The 18,027-nt window shown below is 35.8% G+C and overlaps 2 protein-coding genes and 1 long non-coding RNA gene across 3 annotated transcripts in view; 1 reads left to right on the top strand and 2 right to left on the bottom strand.

Moving 5' to 3' along the window:
* LOC116169877 (protein Wnt-5b-like) overlaps positions 1-18,027 on the bottom strand; it is a gene marked incomplete in the record, with an annotated part of 302,692 nt that overhangs the window by 114,277 nt on the left and 170,388 nt on the right.
* Positions 1-18,027, top strand: part of LOC116169926 — a 307,419-nt gene that overhangs the window by 167,928 nt on the left and 121,464 nt on the right. The gene's annotated exons all lie outside the window — the stretch shown is intronic.
* On the bottom strand, positions 1,205-14,185 carry LOC116169824 (ceramide transfer protein). The gene is made up of 9 exons (XM_031486004.1): positions 13,750-14,185; positions 13,584-13,700; positions 13,267-13,534; positions 9,779-10,011; positions 2,611-2,781; positions 2,328-2,559; positions 2,070-2,272; positions 1,512-1,644; positions 1,205-1,464 (listed from the first exon to the last, which is right to left on the bottom strand). The coding sequence occupies exons 1-9, from the start codon at positions 13,978-13,980 to the stop codon at positions 1,337-1,339; spliced, it is 1,716 nt and encodes a 571-aa protein (XP_031341864.1). The 5' UTR covers positions 13,981-14,185; the 3' UTR covers positions 1,205-1,336.

The raw sequence follows: 18,027 nt of genomic DNA, 5'->3' as shown, positions 1-18,027 counted from the left end.
TTCGTAAGAAACTTCAAAGGGCTGTAACTTTTGATCTAGTAGCCCAATCTTGGAACTGTTTGAAATTATGGATTCTAGAGGCCACATTCTATAAGGAAATTTTTTTTCCGGCCGATCTGAGACAATTTTTTTTTCGGCTAAAAAAAGGCAGTGTATAACCTTCCTTTTTTTCAAAAATCGACTACACCAAAATTTCTCGGGAAAACACTTTTTCGTATTAATTTTGGTGCGTAGAATCCAAAACGATTCGTACTTTTTCGATTAGACGTCTCAATCAAAAGTTATATACTAGAAACCAATTTCGTAAGAAATTTCAAAGGGCTGTAACTATTTGAAGTAATTGCCCAATTCTACAAATTTTTTTTCAGATTCTAAATCAAACTATAAGAAAAAGTGTTTTCCCTCTCAACAGAGTGGTTTGAAGGTGGCACAGTGAAAAATATTTGGAAAATTAAAAAAATTTATTACACTTGAACTAAACATCTTCCAGTTAATACAGTTTTATTTTAAACTAAACTTTTTAATGTCTTCCATCACTAGTTATGTAATACTGTTGTAAAAATACATTTAACACATTTTTTTCAAAACAGACTCGTATAGACACAAAAAATTTTCTAAACTAACAATGCAATTGTAAGTTTACATTAAGCTAATGCAAAACGGGAAACATTCGGAGTAAGAATTTTTAAAGTATTATTCTATTCAATTGTAAATTTATAATGGAATTTGAAACATAGGAGACATTTTACAGCGTGGCATACAAAAATGAAACAACTTTGTACATGACGAGAGTTGTACAATAATTATAAGTTTTTCTATAGAATACAATTTGAAAACAATCTATGGACACGGAGATAAAATTTATAATACGTGGGCTTCTTACCAATTACAAAATATTACAAAATCAGTTTTTCGTTTTTGTGATAGTGAACGAAAAACCAATTCAGATAAGCGAGCCCCCATTAAACAATTTTTTTTCATTATTTGGCAGGAACCACATCAATTATAATAAAATTTACAAGGCATCATTTGTCAAGCAGTCTTTTTTGCACGATAAATATTGTAGACTACTTCATTCTTTATTACACTGTAATTACTCTTTCATATTTAATGTGGCATCATTTTTACTTTCAAGCCACCATGCAAAACGTTGTAACGCAACTTGACTACTGCAGGACGGCACTTGATCAACATTAGAATGAAATTCTTGCGCTTAGATATAATATGTATATAACATTACCAAACTTAACAATTAAAATAATAATAAAAACAGTTGTGCTTAAAATTGCCAAGTTCCTACGATGATTTCAAAATAAAGCTAAAAGTAAAAAAAGTACTAAAACATAATTGGTTTATCTTTCGTTTGATTTGTTACATATGATGTAAATCGTTTTAGAAATTTCGGATATTCTCTCTTGTAAAGGGCTCTTAAGACGGACGCAGGCGCCCAGCCGCCGGGATTCACTAGAAACAAAGTTAACACAAGCGAATACGTACGTTCCACAACTTACCGACAGAGCAGTATGTAATTTTACACGAAATATTGTCCCTCGTTATCGGTGTACCTTCCTTCGGCGGGATTACTCGAGTTTGACACAACATACAGACGGTAAGGAATATTCTCACACATTTTCCAGAGTTTGCCTTAAAACAAACCAGTTAATAACAAACAAAAAAACAGCAGAATAAGTAACAGTCAATAAAGTAATTATTTACTAAAAAGTTCATTCAAACCTACAGGGTGTCCCATGATGAATGGTGGGTATGTACCTATATCTGGAAAAGGAGACCTTGGAATATTTTGACAGTTTTAATGTCAATAAGAAAAATTCATTTAAAATAGTTTTGCGAGTAAGGCTACTAGGTAATTTGGAACTACAATATAACATTAAACAATAAGAGTGACACACCTAGAAATAGAGACAGGTAATTCTTGACTTTAATTATGAGTCTACTGTCAAGTTCAAAATATGCGTAGGTTCCCTTTTCGATCTATAGATAGCTGACACCCTGTATTGCTTGGGGGGGGGTTAATGATTATATTACCATAAGAAAGTGAGTAAACGTACAGGATAATCCTTATGTTCTGTCGAATGGTTAACGACTGTCCAAATATCGGGCCCATCGCGATCTTGATCATTTGGTAAGTGCCGAATATGTGACCAAAAGATGACGTCCCTTTGACTTGCTGGCCAAATTCGTTTGTGAGTTTGTAAAAATAGACAAGAATCGTCGGCTATTGTTTCCAAAACTGTCATTTGTTCTAAAGTCGCTGAAATAAGGAAGAAACGATACTAATTTGCGAAGTATAACCACTAAAACCTTACTTTCCCAGTCGTAACGATACTGTGGACTAAAGAAGTAATGACAAACTTCGTGTCCGGTGATACCCTTCACAATATGCACTGCCTTTAGTGGATCCACGACCATTCCGTCGACCTCCTCCTCGCGCCGGTACATCCTCATCTCACCGTCTTCGGCAAACAACTGCCAACCCGTCCCGGAGTCTCCCAAACCTAACCGTGCCCAAGCCACTTGTTGGTGTACCACCTGTTCAATCTGCAATAAACAATCGAATTTATTAACGGAAAAGAATCTGCAAGTCTTTACCTCGGGCCATAAACGATGACTTGCTGACGGACAGGTAGGTGGCGGTGTTACCGGCACTGCCGTACCACTCTTTATCCTCTCTCTCAGTTCTTGTTCTTCCTCGATTTTATCAAGCCCTGATTCGACGGCATCGTAAAATTCATCATCTGCGATTATACTGTGGGGTCCTTCCTAAAAATGATACAAATAAATACATTTTTTAAAAATGTGCTGAAATAGATTCGATTTAACCGTAACATTATTAGCGTAATATTTACCAGGGCATTATCTCATGCTTTTCTCCGGTCGCAGATAAGAAGTTTTCCTATCACTGCGTACGCTAATTAATACATCAATTAATTGTGTGTGTTTTTTTAAATAGTCACAGTAACAAGAACCACCCCAGACGATGATGTTGCAAAATGTTGAAAAATCTACCAATTTTTTCCCGCACATTGTTATGAATCAATCAGCTTACTCTAAATGATTGTTTTTAAATATTAATTAAACACTTACCATTCATGTTTGTTTTAAATCAATACTAACAGTTCCTGGGTTATATTTAAAAGTTATGGTGGCAATAGAAAAAGGTGACAAGCATTTTTGAATTATCAATTGTTCACGGTCGCAAGTAAAATCATACATATTTACAACGGCGTTAATGATATTTGCGGTCAAAGTGCATTATACCACGTATCTAATCATGAAGGGCGACATTAACATACCAATTTTAAATAAGTCTATCTATTAAGTCAAAGTGTTAAGAGGGGCAAGGGCAATCTATTGGTGGAGAACCATGCTGATCTGGGATTGGAAGAGCCCTTAAAAATCGGTATACTTATCCTACATGATTTGTACAAGATAAGGAACCATAGAAAATACGATGATGGTCAAATTAGAGAAAAGTTGCGCAATTAAAGCGTCATTATCATGCTTTAAAGAATACCAGAAAATACCGATTACTTCTGAAGATATGCCAGAAGAACCCGAATTTGGCATCATCAACTTTTTATGTATATGGTCCATAAAAAAAGTACATACTGTATTGAGAAGCATTCTTTATTATTACGGCACATAAAAAAAACAAAAGGTAGAAAACTGGTTTCAACAGGAGGGTGCACCTGAGCACAACCCCCTAATCGTGCGAGAGTTTAATTGCGCAACTTTTCCCTAATTTGACCATCTTTGTATCCTTTACGGTTTCCGAGATTCCCATGATAGACATCCTTATCTCGGACACGATTTTATCGTATTTTTATTTGAAAAAGTTCTTTCCAGGAAAAGATAAAGGCGCGTTGTAAAACTAAAAATAGTCCACATTCATTTGACCTAAATTTTGCTTTATATAAACAGCTACATCAGAGATAGCATTTAGAAACTTCTACGGGGCTAATTATAATATATCAAAAATTTTCAACAATTATATTAAATAAAAAGTGCGATTTAAGTGTTTGAAGTTAGATGGTGCTTTGATCTCTGCTACCAAGTTTTCATTCCTGAGTGTACAGGGTGGCCAAATAAGAATGCGAGGTACTGTATCTGGGAACCTGTCCATCGTAGAGGCCTGCGGTAAAAAAATTTATTACTAAAACGGCCACGAGAAAAACCTAGAAAATATTTTTAAGTTTCTGCAATGGCCGCTAGGGGGCGTAACTGCAATCTGGAATTTAAAAGTGACTTTTCTGTGAATTCCGCTATATTAACCTAACAAAAAAATGTCCGGTCTTTGAAGACGACGATAATCTGAACCTTTTTTGTTTGACAATTTTTCCTGTATCTCTAAAAATGAAGTGGTGGGGGGTATTCAAAGGTTTCCGTAAAGAACACCCTGTATCTTCAAAACGACTGAGCCGATTTTAACAAACTCGGGTTAATTGAAAAGAGTTATTCTTCAAATATTATAATATTTGAAGTTTTGTTAGTCTCACATATCGCCGCTTGAGGGCTTTTTTCGACATTCCGGCAGAAATGGTTAATTTTCTCAAAAATATTAAATGCGTTGATTTGATTTTTTTTTCATGAAAAAGTAGCTAAATGATGCAAGCTCGCGAAAACCGCATCTCGATATCTTGTTCCTAACCTAAAATTTAGGCAAAAGAAAATTGTATACCCTCAAAATTTTATTTTTTTAAGCTAATTTTTCCGGAATTATTTTTATTATATAATTTGTAGCCCTAAGATGGATCGATTTAAAAAAGGAAGCTTTTAATGTCGCCGTAAATGCTCGAAATGCTGGCCATCACGATATAAAAAAATATATATATATCTCAAAATTTGGCCACCCTGTACATACTGTATTGAGAAGCATTCTTTATTAGTACGGCACACAAAAAAACAAAAGGTAGAAAACTGGTTTCAACAAGATGGTGTACCTGAGCACAACCCCCTAATCGTGCGAGAGTTTAATTGCGCAACTTTTCTCTAATTTGCTTTTTTTACGCTAAATTTTCGGGCAGTCATCCTCCTTATCCATCAAGCAAGCATTCTTTGTCATCTAATTCTGTGTTATAAAGTACGCAAGTTCAGAAGCTGTCACCGCTTCTGTGTGATTTAAGTGCGCCTAGTATCCCAAACCTTTTACAACCAGATTATTTGGATTATTAAAAAAAAACTGTAAATGATTTAAGATTTCTTATTTTAATTGTCGCCCGCCTGCGTGCGAGGTAATATGTTTCTGCATTCTTCCCTAAAACGTTGAGGGCCCCTAGCACTTCGAACATAATTTTGCAAAATTTTTCATAAGATGACTTAGGGCTGAACATGTTGTGGGTGAACCTAGCACCTAGGAGTATAGAATACCCCCCCCCCACTATACGAATATCTTATGAAAATTGATTCTGTCTTCTTTCTGGGGGGTATTCTATACCCACCAGACCCTCCGGTTCTGCATTATTCCCTAAAATGATTAGGGCCCCTAGCACTTGCACCATAATTTTTCATAAGAGGACTTAGGGCTGAATATGTTGTGGGTGAACCTAGCATCTAGAAGTATAGAATACCCCCCCCCCCCCCGTATACGAATATCTTATGAAAATTGATTCTGTCTTCTTCCTGTGCGGTATGCCATTTTAAGAAGGTAGCAGTAAAAAGCATAGGGAAACTTTGACTTTCAGTGTGATTGGTTAAAACACGAGTCAGTATTACAGTGAAACATCAAGCTGGTAGTTTCTGTTGCGAACTAAACTGTTGAAATGTCATTAGGTGTTAATGTCAAAGATTTATTTCTGTTTACGGTGCTGGATATTTCTACTTTACAATAATTTGGGGCCGTTTTATATTTTTCCTGTGTGTGTTTATCTTCAAACACAGTGCCATCTACTACCTTCTTATAATGAATGAAGTATAGGGGTATAGAATACCCCCCCCCCCACTATACGAATATCTTATGAAAATTGATTCTGTCTTCTTCCTGTGGGGTATGCCATACCCCCCAGTTCTGCATTGCAGTGTAACGAAAATTGATTCTGTCTTCTTCGGTGGGTCCGGGGGTATGCAATACATCTGCCTAGTACACGCATATCCTAAAACTATGGAACAATTTACCAGTGAGTGTACAATTGATTGGAGAGTCTAAAGCCGGGCTCAGACGACTCGTGTACTTGGCATGTCGTGTGAGTGGGTTACTTGTACAATTAATTGTCACTCGTTAGTTTTCCATTTCTTGTCGGTAAAATTGGTCCGAGTCAAAGGGATCACGATTATTCGCACACTTGCCAAGTACATACTTATCTATACTTGTAGAGGCGCTCAAACGGAATGCACAAATAATTTGCCTTTAGTGCGATTATTAATTTAGTTTTCAGTTAAAGACGGAAGCGTACAGACGTTTTTTTTTTGTTTTTTTTCTTTTTTTATTGAAATGGAGTGGACAAATGAGATTGTGTTGGAATTTCTTGTTTTTTATGAAAATGAGCCGGTCATTTGGATGGCTAAACACAAAGACCATAAAAATCGAAATGCAGTTAATGATGCCTGGAAAAGGATACAAGTGTTACAAATGTTCGCCCCAAATATTCGCCCTCGCGTACTTGTACAATGTACACGTCGTGTGAGTGTCCTGCTTGCCATCGCAACTCGCCAAGCTCGTATACTTCCCAAGTACGCAAATAATTGTGTATTCGCCAAGTACACGAGTCGTCTGAGCCCGGCTTAAGACCTTTACTCGAGTGTGCTTGAATATCATAAAAAATGATGTCACAAATTTTTGATAAGATTCTTTACTACTCTTTCATTCTTTTATTGTTTGTTTATGTTTTCTTCTATCGCTACATTATTGTATTTTTTGGTGTAGAATGCCACTTATTGTTATGTAAGCTCGTAGGGGGGGATTGATGGCTGCAAAGCTTTTCCTACCCCTTAATAAAGAAATATTATTATTATTATTATTATTATTATTATATCCTATGACAGTTGTAGGGCAATGAAGATTGATTCTGTTTTTTCCTGGGGGGGTGGGGGGTTATTCCAGAATCTACTTTCTTCCATAAAACCTTTAGGGCCCTTGCCACTTGCACCATAATTTTTCGTGTCATCAGCAATAGATACTTTTTTCAATTCTGTTTGCCTGATGCTGAATTTTTGCGCTTCTTTAGATGGCATTGGCCCGAACGATTTCACTCTTGGTTACCAAGAGGATTTGACATGACAACCAGGAGGTACAAGGAGCTTCTTTCTTTACCGTTCTCCTCCCCTGGCGCCGAAATTGCCAACGTGCTCTGCTAGTTCCAAACTATTTCTCGTTAAGAAATACAACAAAATTTTGAAGTCACATGATATAGACAGTGGCGTAACTAGGTGGGTGCCAAAGGTGTCGCGGCACCGCGCTCTGAAGGCGGGAGGACGCGCCGGAGCCGCTGAAGCACCGAGGGCACTAAGCCGGGATGGGCTGTACGCGCTGTACCGTATAGGCCAGTCATAAAAGCCAAGAACGGCGGTTAAATTCTAATAATTTGCTAAAGACGAATACAGGGTGCACTGAAATATAATTAAAACTAAATTTACGGTCCATTAAGATGAACGGACATCCAAGGGATTTCAGCGCATTTTTGTGTGGCAGATTAGTACTTTTATTAGCCAGTTTTGACTCCACAATCAATAAGATCTTGTCGAGGGCTACCACATTCGCTTTGTCGGTACCCACTTCTGCCCCCCACAGACGCCGGATGTATACAAAGTTTGAATCAAAACACTACCACGCTATGTTAAGTGCCTCAATATGGATGTTGAAAAACAGCCTATGAGTGTAGCTTCCAAATGTATATAATAAAAAAAAGTTGTTTCTTACACTTTCTTAATAATTTTTTATTTCAAAACGTCTGTTACTTTCTGAATAGCCCTTGTAGAACAAAGTTACAGCGGTAGGAAAAAGCTGCAAATTTAAACTAATAATAATAATAATACTTTATTTGTGATCTATACAATAGTCTGTATTAGTGTGACCAGCATTTGCACGCAATCATTTCTACGACTTGTGCCCCATGGCATAGCTAAATTTGACGCGAGAATTGAAAACATTATAAATAAATGTATTTCTATTCTTCCTTGAGTGAAAGCATCTTTTTAAAATGTAAGTATGCAAAATTTGTGTGTAAATTCGAAAGGGTGCAGTGCTTTTAAAATTTCGTGTAATGTTTCTCTCAAAAATGGACAGTGTTTTATTAATTAGAGCTCACTGTTAACTAATAAGGCGCCAAAATATGGTAGGGTGCCAAAACCTGATCTGGCACCGCTTCGAAAAATACAGTTACGCCTCTACAAAAAAACCCTCTTTTTCTAATAAAAGCAAACTAATCGCATATAATGGGGGGGGGGGGGGGGGGGGGTAGTATTTGAAGTTAATGTGAATATCTCAAAAGCATATTTTTCGGAAAGGGTACTAAATGATGCCTGTTTCATACTAAGGTGTTCAGGTTGCCTCGTAGATCAGTGGTTCTCAACAGGTGGGTCGCGAAATTCAAGTGAAAAATCAAAAACAATTATTGTTACAATAATTTATTTATAAAGAAACAGAAACATTGTACATTTGTTCAACTCGGCTAATGCAACCGTTGAACGTGTTTGGAATCAACTATTGTCTATGTTTTTATTATACAGGGTGACAATTTGAAAACTTACCACTCCCCATATCTTAGGATTTTGATTTTTTTAAATATCTTGTTTATTTACTAAGATATGGGGGGTGGTAAGTTTTCAAATTGTCACCCTGTATATTTAAAAAAAATTGTAATTCATAGGGGAATCGGCAAAATGCTCAAATCTAAAAAGGGGAGTCTAAAAGATGGAGAACCACTGTCATAGATGATTAATTGTGGAAAAGTATAATATATTGTAGGAGATAAAACGGTTGATCTCTTTTACCTATTTAAAAACATCTAACGAGGTCTTTTGCATTGATTTTTCGCGGAACTATTTTAATGACTTATCAGGAATTGACCCTTTCAGAAAAATTAACCTCTGATTTGCAAAGAAGTTTATGGGGGGCCTCCCGAACTCTATTACAATAGCAAAATTTGATATATAAAGGGCTAACTTCACCAGGCGCAATCAACGATTGCTCTGTAGAACATTCAAACGTTGATCCTTTATCCAAGATTAAGTTTGAACTATTGCACAAATTTGTTTATCTTTACAAAAACATGTTCCGACCTCAGTTGAACGCTCTTAGATAATAACCTGATTAAAAATTCCAAAACGTGGATTGAAATTTGTGTGATTTCAGATGAAAAGAAAGCTATGATCTGTTACTGCTTGAGCAAATTAATAACAAACAATTTGAAAAGAAAAGGTCAATTGAAACACTTACGCATATTGCAGAGGCACTTTTATATAAGTTTCTGGTCTTGTTACGCATTCTGTACTGATATAATTTCACTTGTTGCAACTTTATTAGCCACACAATACACAGGCAATGATATAATATCAACGAATTACTATTCGAAAAGTACAACGCGTTTTGTAACACTTCAAAAAAGAAATTTCATTTGCATTACTTGTATACAACTGACCGATAAACTCCCAACTAATATTGGATGCTGCCCATTTTAATCGACGTCTTATCGTTTGTGATAACATTATTAATTACAACACACTTGCTACATTTCAATAACAAGCAGTGAGACACCAGCAGATGACTCAATCTCAAAGGGGATGTTGATAAACTTTTCCTTTATGATAAGCGACACGCACTCACCTCCAAGTCCGGTCCAGGATGTACGTTACGTATCTTCTGCAGTTGCTCGAAGTAGGTTTTGGCCAAGCACTCCGATCGCCTCCGCCGCTCGCCCTCGCGCTCCATTCGTTTCCTCCACATCTCCTCGCGCTGCACGACGAGATCTATGCAGTGCGCCAGGGTGTCCAAAACGCCCGCCGTTGTCGCCTTAAAAGTGATCGCCTCCCCACGAAAATCGACCGCAGGAATACTCCCTAAAAATCCACTCTATTACTCACTTCTACAAAAGAGTAGAAGGAACGGCCACATGAAAATACTCGAGCGCGTCAGATATTGATAGTGTCTCTGATATTGGAGGTATGTTAATTTGCTGGTTTGCATGGTGAAGGTGGCTGTATGGAAGGGTAGAAAACGCGTCAGACCTGTAGAGCGTTGTACGTATAACTATGACGCGGTAACGTTTTTTTGTTGCAAGTTTGTTACCTTCCCACTCCCTCACGTCACGCTCAAATCGTCAGATTATTGAAAATGCACACTTTTCAACACGTAGTCAACCCACCTTACTTTAATCTGACGCGCTCGAGTAAAACCCAAAATCCTATATTAGGCTCTCCTACTATTGGTTGGATCTCCACTTTAAAATCCCCCTCCCAAAGAAATGCAATTCCAAATGAAGGTCCCAATTTTGTGCATGTTTTTCATTTTGTGAAATGTGAAATCTTTTAATGTTTTTGAAAAACATAATTTAAAAAAAATGCTCCAAAAATTTTTGAAGAAAAAATGTTCCAACTTTAGAAAATCCGGGTGACTACATTAAAAAAAATTGAGTCTGTGGCACTTCAAGTTTTAAAAATAAAATAGAAGTTTTGAAGATGGCGAGGTATTACACAAAAATTCTGACAAAATTCTCAACTTTAAAAAATTATGATACAAAAGTACACTAAAAAGTTTAAAAAAATGTTTTTTTATTTCCAAGATGGCATGTACCAAAATTCTGCTAAAAAATGTTCAAGTTTAAACAATCTGAATTATTTCATAAAATTAAATTTGGAAGAATTTGATAAAAAAATTTCAACACTAGAAGCTCGTCGATAATTTTTTTCAGAAAATTAAACCTTTTAACAATAGATTTTCATTTCATTTTTTAAAAGGTAAGATTTCTATTACTTTAGAATTTAGCATGGGCGTGTGTTTCAAAAATTCTAAACGCCCCAAAATCTCAGTAGTTACATTTTTTTAAGAACAACTGAGCCTGTAGCTTCAGCTATGACAAATAAATTACACAAAAAATAAAGTACTAATTTTATGCGCCAGTTTCAAAAATTCAAAAAAATTCTAAACGTTGCAGAATATCAGTAGTTACATTTTTTAAAAACAACTGAGCCTGTAACTACACCTTTGACAGATATAGTACACAAAAAATATAGTATTATTCTTATAGTGGGCGCAGTGTTTCAAAAATTATGAAAAATTCTAAACGTTGCAAAATCGGAATAGTTACATCCTTTTAAAAAACAACTGAGCCTTTAGCTTTCCGTTTGACAGATACATTAAACAAAAAATAAAGTACTATTTTTATAGAGGGCGCAGTTAAAAAAATTCTAAACGTTGCAGAATATCAGTAGTTACATTTTAAAAAAACAACTTTCAAAATTCTAAAAAAATACATACATAATTCTAAACTGTAAAGAATCCCAGTAGTTGCATTCTATTAAAAACGTGATCCTGTATGGCTTCACCCTTAAAAAAATGAAATAACATACGCTATTTTAAAATTTTTGCGTTCCAAAAATTTTCATGTTAGAAAACCCCAGTAATTGAGCATTTAAAGATACCTTTAAAGGTCAAATAAATACCCACAAAATTAGGTTTTTTTAAAATTTGAAAGTGCTCCAAAAAAACTGAAAAAGTTATACCTATTCTTGTAAAAACTAGAGCATGTATCGCTACGTTTTTAAAAAATATAAAATCAAATAATAGCTTAATAAAAAGAAACAAAAATTCTAAAACAAACACATAATTCTAAACGTTAGAGAATCCGAATAGTTGCATTCTTTTAAAAAAGCGAATTCGTACGGCTTAATCTTTAAAAAATGAAATAACAGATTTTTCTTAAATTTGTGCTCCAAACTTTAGAGAATTCAAGTATGTAGTTTTAGAGTACTTTTAAAAAACCGAACCAGAAACCTTAGAAAATCTGAAAAGTTATACCTATTCTTGAAAGAAAAGAACATGTACTGCTACATTTAAAAAAATAAAATGAAAAAACAGCCATCTTTTAATTTCAAAAATTCTAAAAAAATACATAATTCTAAAGTTTACCAAGTAGTTGCATTCTATTAAAAAACTGATCCTGTATGGTTTTACCCTTAAAAAATGAAACAAATAGGTTTATTTAAATTTTTGAGGGTCCAAAAATTCTTATTTTAGAAAATTCCAGTAATTAAGCATGTACCTTTAAAAGATAAAATAAATTCCCACAAAATTAGGTTTTTTTAAACATTTGAAAGTGCTCCCAAAAACCTGAAAAAAGTCAACTTTAGAAAATCTGAGAAGATATACCCATTCTTGTAAAAATAGAGCATGTACCGCTACATTATTTTAAAAATTGAAATGAAAAAATAGCTGATTTTAATGGTTTAATTTCAAAAATAGTAAAAAAATAGATCATTTTAAAGTTTAGAGAATCCCCATAGCTGCATTGTTTTAAAAAACCGAGTGCGCACGGCTTCATTTTAAAAAAATGAAATGAAGTTGTTTTTTTAAAATTTGTATTACTTTCAAAATTCTCACCTTTAGAGAATCTGAAAAGTCATATTCTTGTAAAAACTGGAGCATGTACCCCCTCCAAATTTTAAAAAAAAACGAAAAAATAAGGTTATTAATTTTTAAAAAGAGGCAGCGGTTTCAAAATCCTGAAATACATCAAAGTACAGAGTAGATTTTTTTAACTGAGCCGGTAGAGATTCATCTTTTTGAACTGAAATAAAATACGTATTTTTTTAAATTTTTGCTGCTCGAAAAATGCCAGTAACTAAGCATGTACCACCTCACATTTAAAAGATAAAATAAATATCCACAAAATCAGTTTTTTTTTAAATTTGGAAGTGCTCCAAAAATTCAGAAAAAATAGAGCAAGAATTTTTAAAAAATGAAACAAACAAACCGGTGTATGGTTTCAAAAATTCATAATTCACAACTTTAGAGAATCCGAGTGTTGCATTCTAAAAAAGAACTGAACCTGTACGTCTTCATCCTTAAAAAAATGGGTTTACTTGAAATTTTTGCTGCTCTAAAAACTTGGAGACTGTGATTACATTCCTCTACGCGATAGAATCTGTACAGTTTCAATTTCGAAGGTAAAATCAAAATCATGAATTTGTATCAGTGACAGTGACAAGACAAGGGGGAAGGTGGAGCAACTTACTGTGAGGAGCTCAGAATTCCTACATGAAGTCAGAGTACACAAGTCAATATGTGGCCCTTTCTACTTAACAGTGCCAAAATACCTTTGATGATTTCGTTCGTTTTTATATCGGAATTTATTCCATTGCTGGTGGGCTCGACACACGCATCAAAGTAACGCTGCAACGTGTCCATTTGATTACACAAAATATCTTTGAACGTTTCCATTTCGGCGAGCTTCTCGCGTAGATTACGACTGGAACGTTTAAAGCTACTGCCCGATGCTGTGCTGTAATTGTTTGACTGCAAGCTGACTGTCGAGCCGTGTCGTTTTAAGCTATTTTCTGAACCAGTCCCGTAACCCGATTCCGCCTAAAAGACAAGGTTAGTGATTACGTATGAGGTTTTCCGCACGTTTTACTTTGTATAATTCTAAGGCGTCAATCCATTGTTGTCTATTCTCGACACTGTCCGCCCTCAAATACCAAACGCAATCGTTGACAGACACGTCAAAACGACATTCGTCAAACTCGTGAGGCTGTAACAAGTGAGGATTAACAGGTGATTGGTAAATGGAAAAAGCCTACTTTGATCGTTGCTTTGGCGAGAGACAAGGCTCCTCTGCAGCCGTAACCACATTCCTGCTCACTTTTGTAATAGGATAACGTCCCATTTTTAAGGACAATGTATCTGTCTTGCCAGCCATGAATGTAATTAGTCCACTTGTGTAAAACGCCTTGTAATTCCGGCCGCTCGAGATTTTCGCTATCAGACTCATCGCTCGTATGATCATCCATCTTAATTCGGTCTATTTCCATGGTACAGAGCTATTACTAATCAAGCCATTTTTACTTCTTGTTATCGACAATTACGGGTTTCACGACATTCGTCATTGTTGTTTATCAACTGATTCTTATCACTCTTTCGTTGGTTGGTATTTTTACTCGCCTTAATTAAATTTAATTCTTTTTGTGCGTATCCAACGACATCTTCTATTGTTTTATTCAATTTTCGTATCACTCGCTACATATGTTCCCGCTAATTGTAAACAACCTGTATCTCTTTTCTGGCGCCACCTTTGAATTGGCAAGGTAATTATAAACATCCAACTGTATAGGCAACACAAAGTACACGCGATAGTTTGTGGTGCATATCCGATGGCGGCAATCGATTGTTAAATGGGTCACAAATACGAATACCGGGTGTTCCAAAAAGGTTGATGGTTGTTTGATTTCCCACAAAACAAAAATTAAATTGTTTGCGTTTTGTCCGTCCGTCTGGACTCACTTCTGCGGTTTTTAACTACTTTTAGGGGAATAGTCCTAGAGTCCCGGATTTTTTTTTGCAATCCTATACCTTGAAGGTGTGCCAAACGGCCATCAAATTACGGTGTCTCAAGGGCAGCCTCCCCCATGAATTATCTCCTGAGATGCTGTTTTTGATTGTAAAACGTGCATAGCTTTTACATACCACAACCAACGGGTCTCGGAATGTGCATACGCATGCCTTTAGTGGTACCAAGTAACATCTTTGAAAAAGAGGGGCGGGGGGGGGGCGATGGCGAACACACGTTGTGCCTTCATAGTATCATATCAGAATCCTTATCAAAAGAGGGGGTTTTGGTGCCGGAGGGGGGCTCCTAGAATCGTGGTGCAATAGGTAGCCTATACCTTGAAGATGTTCCAGAGGGCCATCACATTTAGCTGTCTCCTTTAGTTAGTGGTTCCAAGTAAAAATTAAGGGGGGGGGGGTTAACACACGTTCCACGCTTCATGGTACTCTAATGAAAGGTTTTAACGAAGGGAAATAATTTCTACCAACCATAGCCTCCACTCCTTATCGTGATCGAATGTAACTAATTCTTTATATCTCAAGAACTTCACCGTGCTCTCTCCTTGTCCATGGTTTTTGTGGCTCCCATTCTTCCTGCCACCTCTCCATCACCTTCTGTCAGTCTCATCCTTTGAATCTAGCCATGAAGGACGGGTGCCACCACTAATCTTGCCTGTAGCTGAACAATTCTGTCGTAGGCCCTTGCACTTTTAATTGCAAGAAGCCTTTGAACTTTATTTAGCAGCGACCTCGCTACTCTCCACTTCACTGCATCTCCCCAATGCGCTAAAAAGCGAACAAAATGTTATTGATGTCCTGGAATCTGCAGAATTCAATCCCCAAATTAGTACTAGAGAAATTTCTCGAGACTTGGGTATTCCTCAAAGTACGGTTCATCGCATTACTCAAACCCTAACGTATGTAACCTGCGAAATATCATATCATAGGGGTATACCTGTTTTTATAAAGTTTAGTCCATTTTATTTTACAGTCAAATTATAAATTATTTGTTGCTATTATTTAAAAAACGGTCCTTCTTAGAGCCACAGACCATATCATAAAAAGAATTCAGTAAACTAACTATAATATACCCTCGATTATACCTATAATATTAAAGTGACTTAATAAGTTCAGGAGGCGTTTAGTCCCTTTGGAGCAACATGAATGTTCTGATGATATATGTATGTATATTTTTTAATGATTTATAGTTATTAGACTCACAATTGCCTCTTTAACATTTTATCAAATGTACCAATTGCATACACAAAAGACAATTCCAGATACTGGATCGTTGAAGTACAATTGCTCTACAAATCCTACATGAAATTGCACATTTTTAACTGCCCTTTAAGGAAAATTGAGTCGGACGTGGCCATTAAGTGTTTAAATTAAAATGTTCTTGTGAAGGTATTAACGTACGTGGCGACATCTCATTGGAACTGGTTCAACTATTACAAGAAAATAATTCCGAAAAGTATAGGGATTACCAAAGAGATGGCGCAAATGTACCAATTGCATACACAAAAGACAATTCCAGATACTGGATCATTGAAGTACAATTGCTCTACAAATCCTACATGAAATTGCACATTTTCAACTGCCCTTTAAGGAAAATTGAGTCGGACGTGGCCATTAAGTGCTTAAATTAAAATGTTCTTGTGAAGGTATATACGTACGTGGCGACATCTCATTGCAACTGGTTCAACTATTACAAGAAAATAATTAGGAAAAGTATAGGGATTACCAAAGAGATGGCGCAAATGTACCAATTGCATACACAAAATACACAAACCCAATTCCAGATACTGAATTATTGACGTACAATTGCTCTACAAATCCCACATGAAATTGCACATTTTCAACTGCCCTTTAAGGAAAATTGAGTCGGACGTGGCTATTAAGTGCTTAAATTATTAAAATGTTCTTGTGAAGGTATTTACGTACGTGGCGACATCTCATTGGAACTGGTTCAACTATTACAAGAAAAGAATAAGGAAAAGTGTAGGGATTACCAAAGAGATGGCGCAAATGTACCAATTGCATACACAAAAGACAATTCCAGATACTGGATCATTGAAGTACAATTGCTCTACAAATCCTTCATGAAATTGCACATTTTCAACTGCCCTTTAAGGAAAATTGAGTCGGACGTGGCTATTAAGTGCATAAATTAAAATGTTCTTGCGAAGGTAGTTACGTACGTGGCGACATCTCATTGGAACTGGTTCAACTATTACAAGAAATTAATTTGGAAAAGTATAGGGATTACCAAAGAGATGGCGCAAATGTACCAATTGCATACACAAAAGACAATTCCAGATACTGGATCATTGAAGTACAATTGCTCTACAAATCCTACATGAAATTGCACATTTTCAACTGCCCTTTAAGGAAAATTGAGTCGGAGGTGGCTATTAAGTGCATAAATTAAAATGTTCGTTGGAAGATAATTTCGTACGTGGCGACATCTCATTGGAACTTGTTCAACTATTAATAATTAATAATAAGGAAAAGTATAGGAATTACCAAAGAGATGGCGCAAATGTACCAATTGCATTCACAAAAGACAATTACAGATACTGGATCATTGAAGTACAATTGCTCTACAAATCCTACATGAAATTGCACATTTTCAACTGCCCTTTAAGGAAAATTGAGTCGGACGTGGCCATTAAGTGCTTAAATTAAAATGTTCTTGTGAAGGTATTTACGTACGTGGCGACATCTTATTGGAACTGGTTCAACTATTACAAGAAAATAATAAGGAAAAGTATAGGGATTACCAAAGAGATGGCGCAAATGTACCAATTGCATTCACAAAAGACAATTACAGATGCTGGATCATTGAAGTACAATTGCTCTACAAATCCTACATGAAATTGCACATTTTCAACTGCCCTTTAAGGAAAATTGAGTCGGACGTGGCTATTAAGTGCATAAATTAAAATGTTCTTGTGAAGATAATTTCGTACGTGGCGACATCTCATTGGAACTGGTTCAACTATTACAAGAAAATAATAAGGAAAAAGTATAGGGATTACAAAAGAGATGGCGCAAATATACAAATTGCATACACAAGACAATTTCCAAATACTGGATCATTGAAGTACAATTGGTCTACAAATCCTACATGAAATTGCACATTATCAACTGCCCTTTAAGGAAATGGCCTGTAGAATCCATAATTTCAAACAGTTCCAAGATTGGGCTACTAGTTCAAAAGTTACAGCCCTTTGAATTTTTTTTTGAAATTGGTTTCTAGTCTATAACTTTTGATTGAGAAGTCTGATCGAAAAAGTACGAATTGTTTTGGATTCTACGCACCAACATTAATAAGAAAAAGTGTTTTCCCGAGAAATTTTGGTGTAGTCGATTTTTGGTAAAAAAGGAAGGTTATACACTGCCTTTTTTTGAGCCCCGAAAAAAAAATTGTCTCAGGTCGACCCGGAAAAAAAATTTTCTTATAGAATGTGGCCTGTAGAATCCATAATTTCAAACAGTTCCAAGATTGCGCTACTAGTTCAAAAGTTACA

The sequence above is a fragment of the Photinus pyralis genome, unplaced genomic scaffold (genome assembly GCF_008802855.1).
Source record: "Photinus pyralis isolate 1611_PpyrPB1 unplaced genomic scaffold, Ppyr1.3 Ppyr1.4_LG1, whole genome shotgun sequence".
In the NCBI taxonomy this organism is placed as follows: Eukaryota; Metazoa; Arthropoda; class Insecta; order Coleoptera; family Lampyridae; genus Photinus; species Photinus pyralis.
This window is presented reverse-complemented; position numbering and strand designations above follow the sequence as displayed.